The following is a 12,026-nucleotide window of genomic DNA, read 5'->3' as shown; positions in this document are numbered from 1 at the left end:
AGATTCTTGGCAAAACTTAGGTCTGTGGTTTTGGAAGAACAGTAACTTTTTTTTTTAGGCCAAAAGGTGATAATGTCATAACTTGCGGGGTGGGGGGTGGGTACATAGGCTTTGCAAAATACAAAACTGAGTTGCACCTATGAAAGGGAAAAATGAAGTTAAAGCTCAGCTGGCGGTGCCTCTGTCTAGTGCTTTGTGATAGACTTAGGACCAAAGTGGTAATAGTATTTATTAAGCACTTATTGTGGGCAGAACACTATATTAAGCTCTGGAAAAGAATACACAAAGGGTTTTTTTCCTACTCACTCTTGGGTAGCTCCTGTCTTGGGTAGCTTAATCAAAATCTGGGCTGGCCAGGGTTGGTGACCTCAGGAGTTTCTCCCGTTTGGTCTTTCATAATAATTAAAGGGAATGGGGGGATGGAAAGTAGAAGAGTGTTAACTGCTTTAAGTGCGTTTCCAGTCCCAACCAAGCAAGCCACCATGTGAATCCCCCGATCTGTAATAAGATATTTACATTGGTCCTTTATCCAGTGTGATTTCTTTCCAAGTACCATGGGACAGAATATCTTCTCTGAAGAACACAATTTCAAAGGATTAGGTGACTTTAACAATTTGACATAGAGAAGCAGTGAGAAACATTAGTACAGTGCTCTGCACACAGTAAGCGCTCAATAAATACGATTGATTGAAACAGCATAGAGAAGGGCCTGGGAATCTGAAGGACCTGGTTCTAATCCTGGCTGCACCGCTTGTCTGCTGTGTGATCTTGGGGAAGTCACTTCACTTCTCTGTGCCTAAAGTCCCTCATTTATAAAATGGGGATAAGTCTGCGAGCCCCATGCGGGTCAGGGATTATGTCCAACCTGATTTGCTTATATCCACCCCAGTGCCTAGGACAGTGCCTATCACATAGTAAGCACTTAACAAATACCACCATTGTTATTATTATTGGAAGGTACTGATACAGAAGTGGGTTCAGGTTGTCTTTGAATTTTTTACACAGAGAGAGAGATTGAGTACTGTCAGCTCTGGCGTAACAAATTTTCATTACACCATTTGGATAGAACCCAGTTGAAGAATTAGAGAATATTTGTCGTACAGCACGAGTCCTTTCTGGTGTCACCTGATCCACAAGTTGGGGCAAGGAAGAAGCAGTTGTGTACGCATATATGGCACTGAGCAAGGTGTGATGTTGCCTCACTTTCCAGCCTCTGCCTGAACCTTTCCATATCAAAACCACACAGTCCTGTTTCTTTGTTTTTCTGCCACTTTACATTACTGTCAATATGGTTAATTTACAATGAGTAGCAAGGGTGTACCCCTTCTAGACTGTGAGCCCGCTGTTGGGTAGGGACCGTCTCTATATGTTGCCAGCTTGTACTTCCCAAGCACTTAGTACAGTGCTCTGCACACAGTAAGTGCTCAATAAATACAATTGAATGAAAGGGTGTAAAGCATTCTGTTAGTTGCGAACAAAGCAGTAGAGAAATGTGGATCAAAAAGGATCAGTCGTGTGGTATACAATCAATGGCATTTATGGAGTGCATACTGTGTGCAGAGCACTGGACTAAGCATTCGGTTGAGTTGGTAGACAGGATCCCTGCCGACAAGGAGCTTGCGGTCTAGAGGGAGTCTAGGAGTCTGTGCTGTAGATTTATAACAGAAATGACTGTTTTGTTGGCTGCTGAGAGCTGCAACTTTGTTTTTACTTCACATTTGCTAATTTCATTGGTATTTCAACATTCTGTCTTGGCTGCAGGGCAAAGTGTGGCTAATTGATTTTAATCCATTTGGTGAAGTAACCGACTCTCTGCTCTTTACTTGGGAAGAACTGATCTCTGGGGAAAACTTGAAAGATGACCACAGCGAAGGAGAGACTTTGGAACAGGTAAGCCATGGAAATTGTAGAAATTAAAGATACAAGATCCTCTTCTCATACCCTCCCTCAAAGTCATTCAGGTAACTTAGTTTTTATCTGGGTAGTCATATTATAGTTCGTTATTTATCTCTGCCCTAGGAAAGCCTAAAGTTTAATAGAGGCTTGCAAAAGGTCTTTTAGCCATAGGTCTGCTGTGTGACCTTGGGCAAGTTACTTAACTTCTCTGGGCCTCAGTTACCTCAACTGTAAAATGGGGATTAAGACTGTGAGCCCCATGTGGGACAGAAACTGTGTCCAACCTGAATACTTTGTATCTACCCCAGTGTTTAGTACGGTGCCTGCCACATAGTAAATGTTTAACAAATGCCCTAAAAAAAGAAATAAGAATGCTCCTTCTACTAACTCTGTTGAGTTGTACATTCCCAAGGGCTTAGTACAGTGCTCTGTACACAGTAAGCACTCGCTAAATGCCAAATGATTAAGAGCAGAATGCCTAGTTGGTTGTCCAGAACTCATTGACCGTGATTAGCGTTGTTGTTGGTTTTGTCAGTAAGTTGGCAGTATTTGTGAAAGCTCTGTGCCAGGGATGGCCAACCAGCAGCTCACACACCACACATGGATATTCTTCACTTACCCTGCGGCAGCTCACGGACACTTGCTTTGTCTTTGATTAGTTCACGTAGGTGGCGGATTGCTCTACCACACCACTGCTCCAGCCCAACTGGGGCAGCGGTGACACCCCTAGCTGTCCCTTGCTGTCCGCTGCTCACCACCATTCATTAATTCATTCATTCAGTCATATTTACCGAGCACTTACTGTGAGCAGAGCACGTCCCTCACCGGGAATACCTGCTCTCTGCCATTCGCCATCCCCCCCTAACCCCAGGAGGCAAGGGAGCAACCATTCTAAGGGAGATAGCAACCCTCTATTTGTGTGCTTAAGCAAAGTGAAAACAACATCTGGTGTGAAGAGGAATTGGGCCAGAAGTAGCCCTTCCTACCTGTGCTTTCCTCCCAATCTGCCCATTGAAGACTTTTCTTTCCCTTCTAGGGAATTTTTCTTCTTCTTCTCACTGACTCAGGCGAGCAGATGGAGACCACAAGTCTAGTGTTTGGGTGGTATCCCAGAACGACTTCTGCCCTCTGTCCTAGCTGAGAGTGCAGGCCCCAGAGAGTAGCGGGTTGGGCTGGGCTCAGGAGAACTTGGGCGGCTTTTTTTGCCCCATCACTCCTCACCATTTACCCCTTTAACAACCACCGCCATTTTCCTCCCACCCTTAGGCTGTTTTGAACTTTTTTCGTGCTTACACCCACCCTTTTTTGTAACTCGAACATGCTATACATATTTATAAAGCCCTTTTAATCTCATTTCAAGTTGCTAGTAAAATGTGTTAAAGCCTATAAACGAATCTGAGCTCCAAACAGCAGGGTAAAAAAAAAATCTAGCTTAATTACTGTTGTGACAGGTTGTTCAGAAGTGAAATGGAAGAACAGCACAGTCCACTGTTCGTTAGGCAGTTCCCCTTACCTCCCCCTTTCAGTACAAGAGAATCACATGACCAATGTGACTGTAGAGGGCTGTAGTCAAGAACACCTTTTTGTTCCCCTTTCAGCAGCAATTCTTCTCTCTCTTTCACCCCTTACACACCCATAGTAAGGAGAAAAAACAAATAGTTATTCTCTCTTCTATGAAGTGATTTCTCCTTAGAACCTAGGCATCATACAGGAAGCATTCAGATCAGATCATCTCCTAGCTATGCTCTGTGTACTTCGGTGATTCTATTGTTCAGGTTTTCCACTAATTTCATGTCTCCCTGTAGGGTTCCTGTAATCCCTTTCCATTTTCCCCCTGCTCTTAACTCCCCACCCTCAAAATACCCTTAATTTGTCTTCCTCTGAGAGTGAAAGAAGCAGTGGGGAAGGCCCAGGAGGTAGAGGAATTTGTATAGAGCTTTTAATATTCCTATCAATTAGAACACTTAATTTTCACAGCATTCCAATAAGATAGGTATCTTTCCAACCTGATTGGGTCATTCCTAATATCCCAAGCCTCTCAGCTACACCAATCCTTTCTTAAATGGGATAATGGGATTTCAGGGCTCAGTCAGAATCTTTGGAGGCCAGTTATCCTGCTTTTCCAGTCTTCCTCCTGCAAATAATCACCATCTCCCTAGTCATCATCATCCTCCAGTATTAATTGAGCAAAGCCTCTTCTCCCTTCCAAATTTACGTGCCTATTTCTGCTGGGTCTTTTGGTGATCACCTCAGTTGGACATGGATCTTATGGGAAATGCCAATGCCAGTGCAGATTTTATTATTTTATCCTTGCTTGTCACCAGGAAAAACAGTGTCTTCTCTAGTGCCATGTGTAGATGCTCTTGGATGTTGAGGATGCTCCTGTAGGCTATGCATGTAAGCTTTATTTTAATTCTACAAGTGCCTCTGGCAGGCTGAGCCCCATGTCCACATCAAGCCCTAAGCAAGAATTCTGCTTAGCCTCCCACTGGTCTGGGCTAGAGCGTTGAGGAGAAAGATAGTGACTTTTTTCAGGGTTTTGTTTTGTTTTGTTTTTAATGTCAAATTAAAACTTCTTTAGTGGAGGCAGCATTGACTAGTGGAAAGAGCACTGGACTGGGAGTCAGTTATCCCAGCTCCTTCGCTTGTCTGGTATGTGACCTCGGGCATGTCTATTAACTTCCCTGCACCTCAGTTTCCTTATCTGTATAATGGAGGAGGACCTAGCCATTCTCCCTTCCTCTTGCCCAACTGAAGAAGAAGAAGATACGGTTTTACTTTTGGACAGCCTATAACTACGAGCCCTAGGGATTTGTTTACCTTAAAGGAGAGCAAGGATATAATAATAATAATAATAATATTTTTTAAGCACTTACTATGTGCCAGGCACTGAACTAAGTTCTGGGGTGGTTATAGTCCCCGTCCCAAGTGGGGTTCACAGTCTCAACCCCCATTTTACAGATGAGGTAACTGAGGCCAGAGAGGTAAATTGACTTGCCCGAGGTCATACAGCTGAAAAGTGGCAGAGCTGGAATTAGAAACCGTGACCTTCTGGCTTTTAGTCCCGTACTCAATTCACTATGCCATGCTGCTGCAATCAATCAGTCAAGCAACCAATCAATAATCATATTTATTGCATGCTTACAGTGTGCAGAGCACTATATTAAGCACTTGGAAGAGTACATATAACAGAGAAGCAGCATGGCTCAGCGGAAAGAGCACGGGCTTTGGAGTCAGTGGTCATGGGTTCAAATCCCAACTCCACTGCTTGTCAGCTGTGTAACTTTGGTCAAGCCACTTAACTTCTCTGTGCTTCAGTTACCTTATCTGTAAAATGGGGATTGACTGTGAGCCCCCCGTGGGACAACCTGATCACCTTGTATCCCCCCCAGCGCATAGAACAGTTCTCTGCACATAGTAAGCGCTTAATAAATGCCAAAAACAAAACAAAACAAGAGTTGGTAGACATGTTCCCTGCCCACCACAAGCTTACAGTCTAGAGGGACGAGCTTACAGTCTAAGTATGATTACCTGTCAGGAGAAGGAAACAGAAGAGACTAAATGAGATTGTGAACAAAATAACATTTCATTCCTGCCCTTCAGATTTTTAAGTAGTCAGAGATGGTCTGAAGTTATCAAGCTGCAGGAGGTGCATCTGGATTAAGTGGGATAAGTAGCAGACCGTAGGGAGCAGGCTGGGAAAACCCTCACCTGTCACTAATCCTGGTTCTCCTCTTACCGCTTCAGGAGAAGCAGCATGGCTCAGTAGAAAGACCACGGGCTTGGGAGTCAGAGGTCATGAGTTCAAATCCCAGCCCCGGCAACTGTCAGCTGTGTGACTTTGGGCAAGTCACTTAACTTCTCTGTGCCTCATTTGCCTCATCTGTAAAATGGGGATTTAAACTGTGAGCCCCCCGTGGGACAACCTGTTCACCTTGTAACCTCCCCAGCACTTAGAACAGTGCCATGCTGCTCCAGTCAATCAGTCAAGCAACCAACAGTGTAGAACATTGTAAGCACTTAACAAATACCATCATTATTATTGTTATTATTCTTCAGTTCTCCTTTGCTGGCTCCTCCTTTTCCCCTTGTGCCCTCAATGAAAGTGGCACCCAAAGCCATGTCCTGACCTCTGAAAACCTTTTCTTTATAGAGAAGCAGTGTCGTCTAGTGGATAGGGCATGGGCCTAAGAGTCAGAAGGATCTGGGTTCTAATTCTGGCCCCACCACTTGTCTGTTGTGGGATCTTGGGCAAGTCCAAGTCACTTCACTGCTCTGTGGCTCAGTTCCCTCATCTGTAGAATGGGGATTAAGACTGTAAGCCCCATGTGGGACAAGGGTTGTGTCTGACCCGAGTTGCTTTCATCCACCCCAGAGCTTAGTACGCTGTCTGGCACATAGTAAGTGCTTAACAAATGCCATAATTATTATTATTATTATTTCTTTAGGAGAGCTGTTAGTTTCTTCACTTAAAAGCCTTTTCCTTTATTCCTTCATTTCCATTCAACCAGTCCTTTATATCCCACTATCCTCTAAGCAGCCTAAATTGGATATGCTGCCACCACCCACCGTCTTACACTCCTTGCTGGCTCCTAGGTTCCACCTCCGAACTCCAAAACATACTCTTCACTGCAATTAAAATCCCGTGCCATGTCCTCCTCATTTCACCCTGATACATCTTTCCATTGGTTTCCTATCATCCTCTGAATTAAATACAAGCTTCTTTCCGAAGGCAGTGACCACTTTTTCTCCTTTTAATATGTGTAAAGCACTTGTCCAGTTGAGTGCTGTGCATGCTATGTAGACTAGGTAAATATTTTCTGAGTGGCTTTGGCTTTTACCAGATTTTGACCGAGTAAACCTTGACTTTCACTTTGGCAGTAAATGGATGGTAGATTCATTCATTCATTCAGTCAGTCATATTTATTGAGCACTTACTGTGTGAAGAGCACTGTACTAAGCGCTTGGGAAGTAGTTTGGCAACCTATAGAGACGGTCCCTACCCAACAACGGGCTCACAGTCTAGAAGGGGGAGACAGGCAACAAAACAAAACATGTAGACGGGTATTGGGTTAAAGCAGAAATCCTTGCTAGTGATTTTTTTTCCCCCAGAAGCACTCTGATACATATTTTACATTTTGTGCTTAAATTCAGATTGACTTTACAGCTCAAGGCCAGGAAACTTATCTAAAGGTCACAGCATCCACCACAAGAAGGTCAACAGCTTTTACAGCACTTTGTCTGTCTCATTCAAGTTACTGTCAGAATCGTAGTCATACCTTGTACATTTGGCTTTTATCTGAATTATTTACTCATTGCTGAATAGAAGTAAAGCTGTATTAGTGAAGTACTAAAAATGTGCTTAGCATTCTGCAATAAATGTAGGAGGTGGAGAGCATAGCCAGTCCTGGGTGAGTTAGAGCTCAACCAGCTATTTAAAAATAACCATTCCTTCCTCCACTCAAACCCCACACTTGTACAATTTGTGTGTCTGTTCCAGAAATTTGGCTGGGTCTTTTATATAATGTGATACGTCTTACCACTCTGAAAAGAGCGACTGTGCTCTCTCCCCGTAATCTCTTGCATTAGGCAAAATCCACTGATGCACTGAGTTTGCTGTAGTGGTTAGGAGGGAGAGAATTTTCCTTAGGTCTTAGGCCACTTCATGCAAATACAACTAAAAGCACTGATATTTGTAGATGATCAGTGCAGGATGCATTCCTTTAATACAAGTGGAAGTGTTATTAGGAAGGGAAACATTTCAGCCTGATTATTGTTTTTTCTTGCCGAATTTTTATATCATCCCTGACATCCAGAGATTCCTGGAGGGTCAAACTTGCATAAATTATCCAAATAAGAATTTTCTTCAGGAAAATATGAGAAGCAGAACAGTATGCTCTAGGGTCCCTCAGTCAATAGTAAGTGTTGCATAATAGGAATAATGATGATGGTATTTAAGTGCTTACTATGTGCCAAGCACTGTTCTAAGCACTGAGGTGTATACAAGGTAATCAGGTTGTCCCTCGTGGGGCTCACAGCCTTCATCCCCATTTTACAGATGATGTAACTGAGACACAGAGAAGTTAAGTGACTTGCCCGAAGTCACACAGTTGATAAGTGATAGAGCTGCGATTAGAACCCACAACCTCTGACTCCCAAACCCGTGATCTTTCCACCAAGCCTCGCTATGTGCCTAGAAAATGCTAATGAGTGATTTATGTAGGTGGTCAGTTGTCTCTTTCTGCTTCTGAAGAAGCTGGGAGTTTATATCCAACCAAAGGATCCCATTTTCATTCCAAATCTCATTCTCTTTTCCCACCATTCCCAATCCCCCAGACGTCTTTTGCTCCCACACCTTTCAAAATTGCTTTAAAGTCATGTCACAACTGTTTGCTCCCCATGAAGCCTGCCCAGAGTGGCTTGGAGCTTACCCAGAGGACCCTACTGAAGGAATTAGTCATATTTATTGAGTACTTACTTTGTGCAGAGCACTGTACAAAGCACTTAGGAGAGTGCGACATAAAAATATAACAGAGTTGGTAGATATGGTCCCTGCCCACAATGGACTTACAGTGTAGAGGAAGAGTTGAAGTTGTTCTTTTGGTCAGTTTTTCAACATGATGAATGAAATCAAAATACTATGAATAGTCGCTGTGAGCATGGGGAAGCATTGGAAGAAAACTGGAGTAAAACGTCCGGGCACCAGATTCCAACACACTTTTCGTTTTAAAGGATTCCCCTCCCGCCTTCCGCTGTACAAACAGTGAAGTGACCGTTCAGCCAAGTCCATACCTGAGTTACCGCCTGCCCAAGGATTTTGTGGACCTCTCGACGGGTGAAGATGCTCACAAACTAATCGATTTTCTCAAACTGGTAAAGCAAACACATTTTTTTTTAGCATGCCGTTCATTTTTCTTTCTCAGGCAGTTCAGCAGTAGAGAGTTTTCTGTGCAACTGTAAATTAAGGACTTAATCTAGGGGTCCTAATTCATTATTTGGTTACTGTTTAACTGAAGGTAGAATTTGAGAGTGGTGGTGACCAACAGCAAATGCTTTTCTGTACTGCCCATCTGTAGTTATTGTAGTGCTTTTAAAAACCTTCTTTCTCATAGTAAGTAGAATGTAGAGCAGCCAAGAAGTATTCCACTGATCTAACGTTGGCAGAAGGCCCTTCTGTATTTACTGATGAGCCAGGTTTCAGTGAGAAGAGAAACAGTGCGAAACATACCCAGAAGCAACTTGTTCAAGAGCCAAATTAATACAATTAAAATCACTATTTTGACTTTGTTAATTCTCAATCATAGTTAAGGCGGAGGCCATCGTAAAATTGGAGACCCTATAGGTTTGGTTACTATAAATGAATACCTTACCCAATGAAGGTGTGTTGCCTAATATACAATTTGTTTTCTTTGACAGAAAAGAAATCAGCAAGATGATGACTGATAAATCATAAAGTTCGAGCATGATTTAAGGAGGAAAGCACGGCTATCTCAGTAGGCTTCCTGTTAACCATGATATCCCATCCTTACCTACCTAGGATAAAAAAACAATTGCTTTTTATATTCCTGTGTATTCTGCTAGAAAAAAAACACCCCACAGAGACTTTGTTTCTATGTAAACAATAGTGAAATAAAAGGAGAACTTAAATATAGGTGACTGTTTCCTCACAGTGATGTGAGACAACTGATTGTGGAAATTGACTGGTCTCTTGACTCAGCTGGATAGGAAGTCAAGCTAGCTTATGTTTCTTGGTATGTATTCACACTTCAAGGGACTCTGCTCTTTCTCTACCCAAAAAGTAGTTGGATAAGCGTGTGGGTTTTAGACGGAAAGCGCTCAATAAATATGATTGATTGGTTGATTTGGACTTACCTATACCTTAGAAAATATTTTATAGGATTGTAAGACTATTTTTAATATGAGGATTTTCAACAAACTTGTCTACAGATTTTTGGATGAAGCTGGAAATGCAGTGATTGAAATCATTCAATCCATCAGTTATATTTATTGAGCGCTTACTGTGTCCAGAGCATGGTACTAAGCACTTGAAAGAGAACAGCAAAATTGTTTGTGAATTTTTTGAGGGAATTTTACCTTTCAATTATTACTGCCAGAGGGATCATACAAGGTCAATTTCAGGTTCTGGAGAGGTTTGAGGTAAAATCCAAGTCAGGCATTTGCAGTGGATAAAATACTCTGTTGTAGAGCTGTAGGCATTAGGGAACTGGCATTCCTTTTCTTAGGTCACTAGGGTAACGGGGCACTAACTGTAAGGGTCTGATATCTTCTCTGGAAGTAATTTATTGGGAAAAACCTGGTTCAGTGTGGAAGAGTAATTAAAGCCCAGGAAATGGTGTGAAGAGGGGCAAAAACCTCTCTCCCTCTTTCCCCTCACATTTCATTCATGCAGTCGTTCATTCACTCGCATTTATTGAGCACTTACTGTGGGCAGAGCACTGTACTAAGCATTTGGGAGAGTATAGTATAACAATAAGCAGACACATTCCCTGCCCACAATGAGCTTACAGTCTAGAGGTGGAGACAGACATTAGTATAAATAATCTCGCCCAATTGGGTTTCATGCAGATAGAGGTAGCCTGTCTGCGGATGTGGTTCATGCTGTGTGGGAGTAAACACCTTTCCTATTTAACTGCTCCCTGGACTTTGGATGTTTCCAGATGACATAGACCTCCTGCCCTACATCATTTTCTCTCGTGGCTTCCTGCAACAGTTGGTGCCCCCTTTTGTATTTTATTATGCTATTTGTTAAGGGTATTTGGTATTTGTGTCAAACACTGTTCTAAATTCTGGGGTAGGTACAAGTTAATTAGGTTGGGCACAGTCCCTGTCCCACACTAGACTCACAGTCTAAGTAGGAGACAGAACAAGTATCCCCATTTTACAGTTGAAGAAACTGAGGTACAGAGAAGTTAAGAGACTTGTCCAAGGTCACACAACAAAGTGGCAGGGCCGGGATTCTAATCCAGGTCCTTCTGATTCCCAGGCCCATGCTCTCTCCAGTAGGCCGCACTGCTTCTTTCCATCCTGAAAACTGAGATGTCACTTGGTAGCTCCTCAGTGGAGAAGAAGGGCACAAAATAGATACCTCTGTTGGTTTTTTGGTGTGTCTCAACTGTCCATTTGAGCATGTTACTAGGTGGAGAAGCGTTTTGCAGAGTGACCTGGAGTTGATAACCAGATGATTCCTGAATAGCCTAGAAAGTTCACTTCTCCAAGGTGGGTGAATTAAGGATTTATGCATTTTGCTGGCAAATGAATTTCTTTCATTCCATCGCTTGAGAAAATAAGTCAGAGCTGGACTCTGGGAGGAATGAAAGGTTCCAGCCAACAGCTGTCATTTTGCAAAGAGCCCCTCAGGAGGGCTTCAGAAGGCATTCTTTCCTTCCCCCACCCCCCTGCCACTTGGAGATTAAGTCTGTGAGCCCTACATGTGAGCCCAAACTGATTAGCCTGCCCAGCACCAAGTACAGTGCCTGGCACATAGTATGCGCCTAACAAAGAGGAAGGCAATCTGATATAGTCATTTCCTTTACCACATGAAGGGTTAGGTAGTAAGAAAAACATTTTTCTGAATGTTGGTGTGAATGAGAAATCTGCTAGTTTTGATTCACTGATCTTGGGAGAATTATAGATCTTAATTTCAAACAATCATCCCAAGCTTTAGAAACCCAAAAGCAAATCAACACTTTGTAATGCTAAATACAGTTAGTTATTTTTGTTGTTAAAAATCAAATATAAAAATCACAAAGAAAGAAAAGGCTATAGCTTGTCATTCATTCATTCAATCGTATTTATTGAGCACTTACTGTGTGCAGAGCACTGTATTAAGCGCTTGGGAAGTATAAGTTGGCAACATAAAGAGACGGTCCCTACCCAACAACGGGCTCACAGTGTAGAAGGGGGAGACAGACAACAAAACAAAATATGTGGACGGGTGTCAAGTCATCAGAACAAATAGAATTAAAGCTAGATGCACATCATTAACAAAATAAATAGGGTAGTAAATATGTACAAGTAAAATAAATAGAGTAATAAATATGTACAAATATATATACAAGTGCTGTGGGGAGGGGAAGGAGGTAGGGCGGGGGGTGGGGAGGAGGAGAGGA

At 42.6% G+C, this 12,026-nt stretch overlaps 1 protein-coding gene across 1 annotated transcript in view; it reads left to right on the top strand.

Annotated features, from left to right (window-relative positions):
* Positions 1-9,547, top strand: part of CDC123 (cell division cycle 123) — a 56,205-nt gene extending 46,658 nt beyond the window's left edge. The window contains exons 11-13 of the mRNA XM_038741222.1: positions 1,762-1,890; positions 8,629-8,769; positions 9,313-9,547. Of these exons, the coding sequence (XP_038597150.1) occupies positions 1,762-1,890; positions 8,629-8,769; positions 9,313-9,339 (297 nt within the window). The 3' untranslated portion in view covers positions 9,340-9,547. The remainder of the gene's footprint in view (positions 1-1,761; positions 1,891-8,628; positions 8,770-9,312) is intronic.
* Positions 9,548-12,026: the final 2,479 nt, after the last annotated feature.

Source organism: Tachyglossus aculeatus, assembly GCF_015852505.1.
Source record: "Tachyglossus aculeatus isolate mTacAcu1 chromosome 12 unlocalized genomic scaffold, mTacAcu1.pri SUPER_6_unloc_1, whole genome shotgun sequence".
NCBI lineage: Eukaryota > Metazoa > Chordata > Mammalia > Monotremata > Tachyglossidae > Tachyglossus > Tachyglossus aculeatus.
Note: the sequence above shows the minus strand (reverse complement) of the source record. Positions and strands in the feature narration are given on the sequence as shown.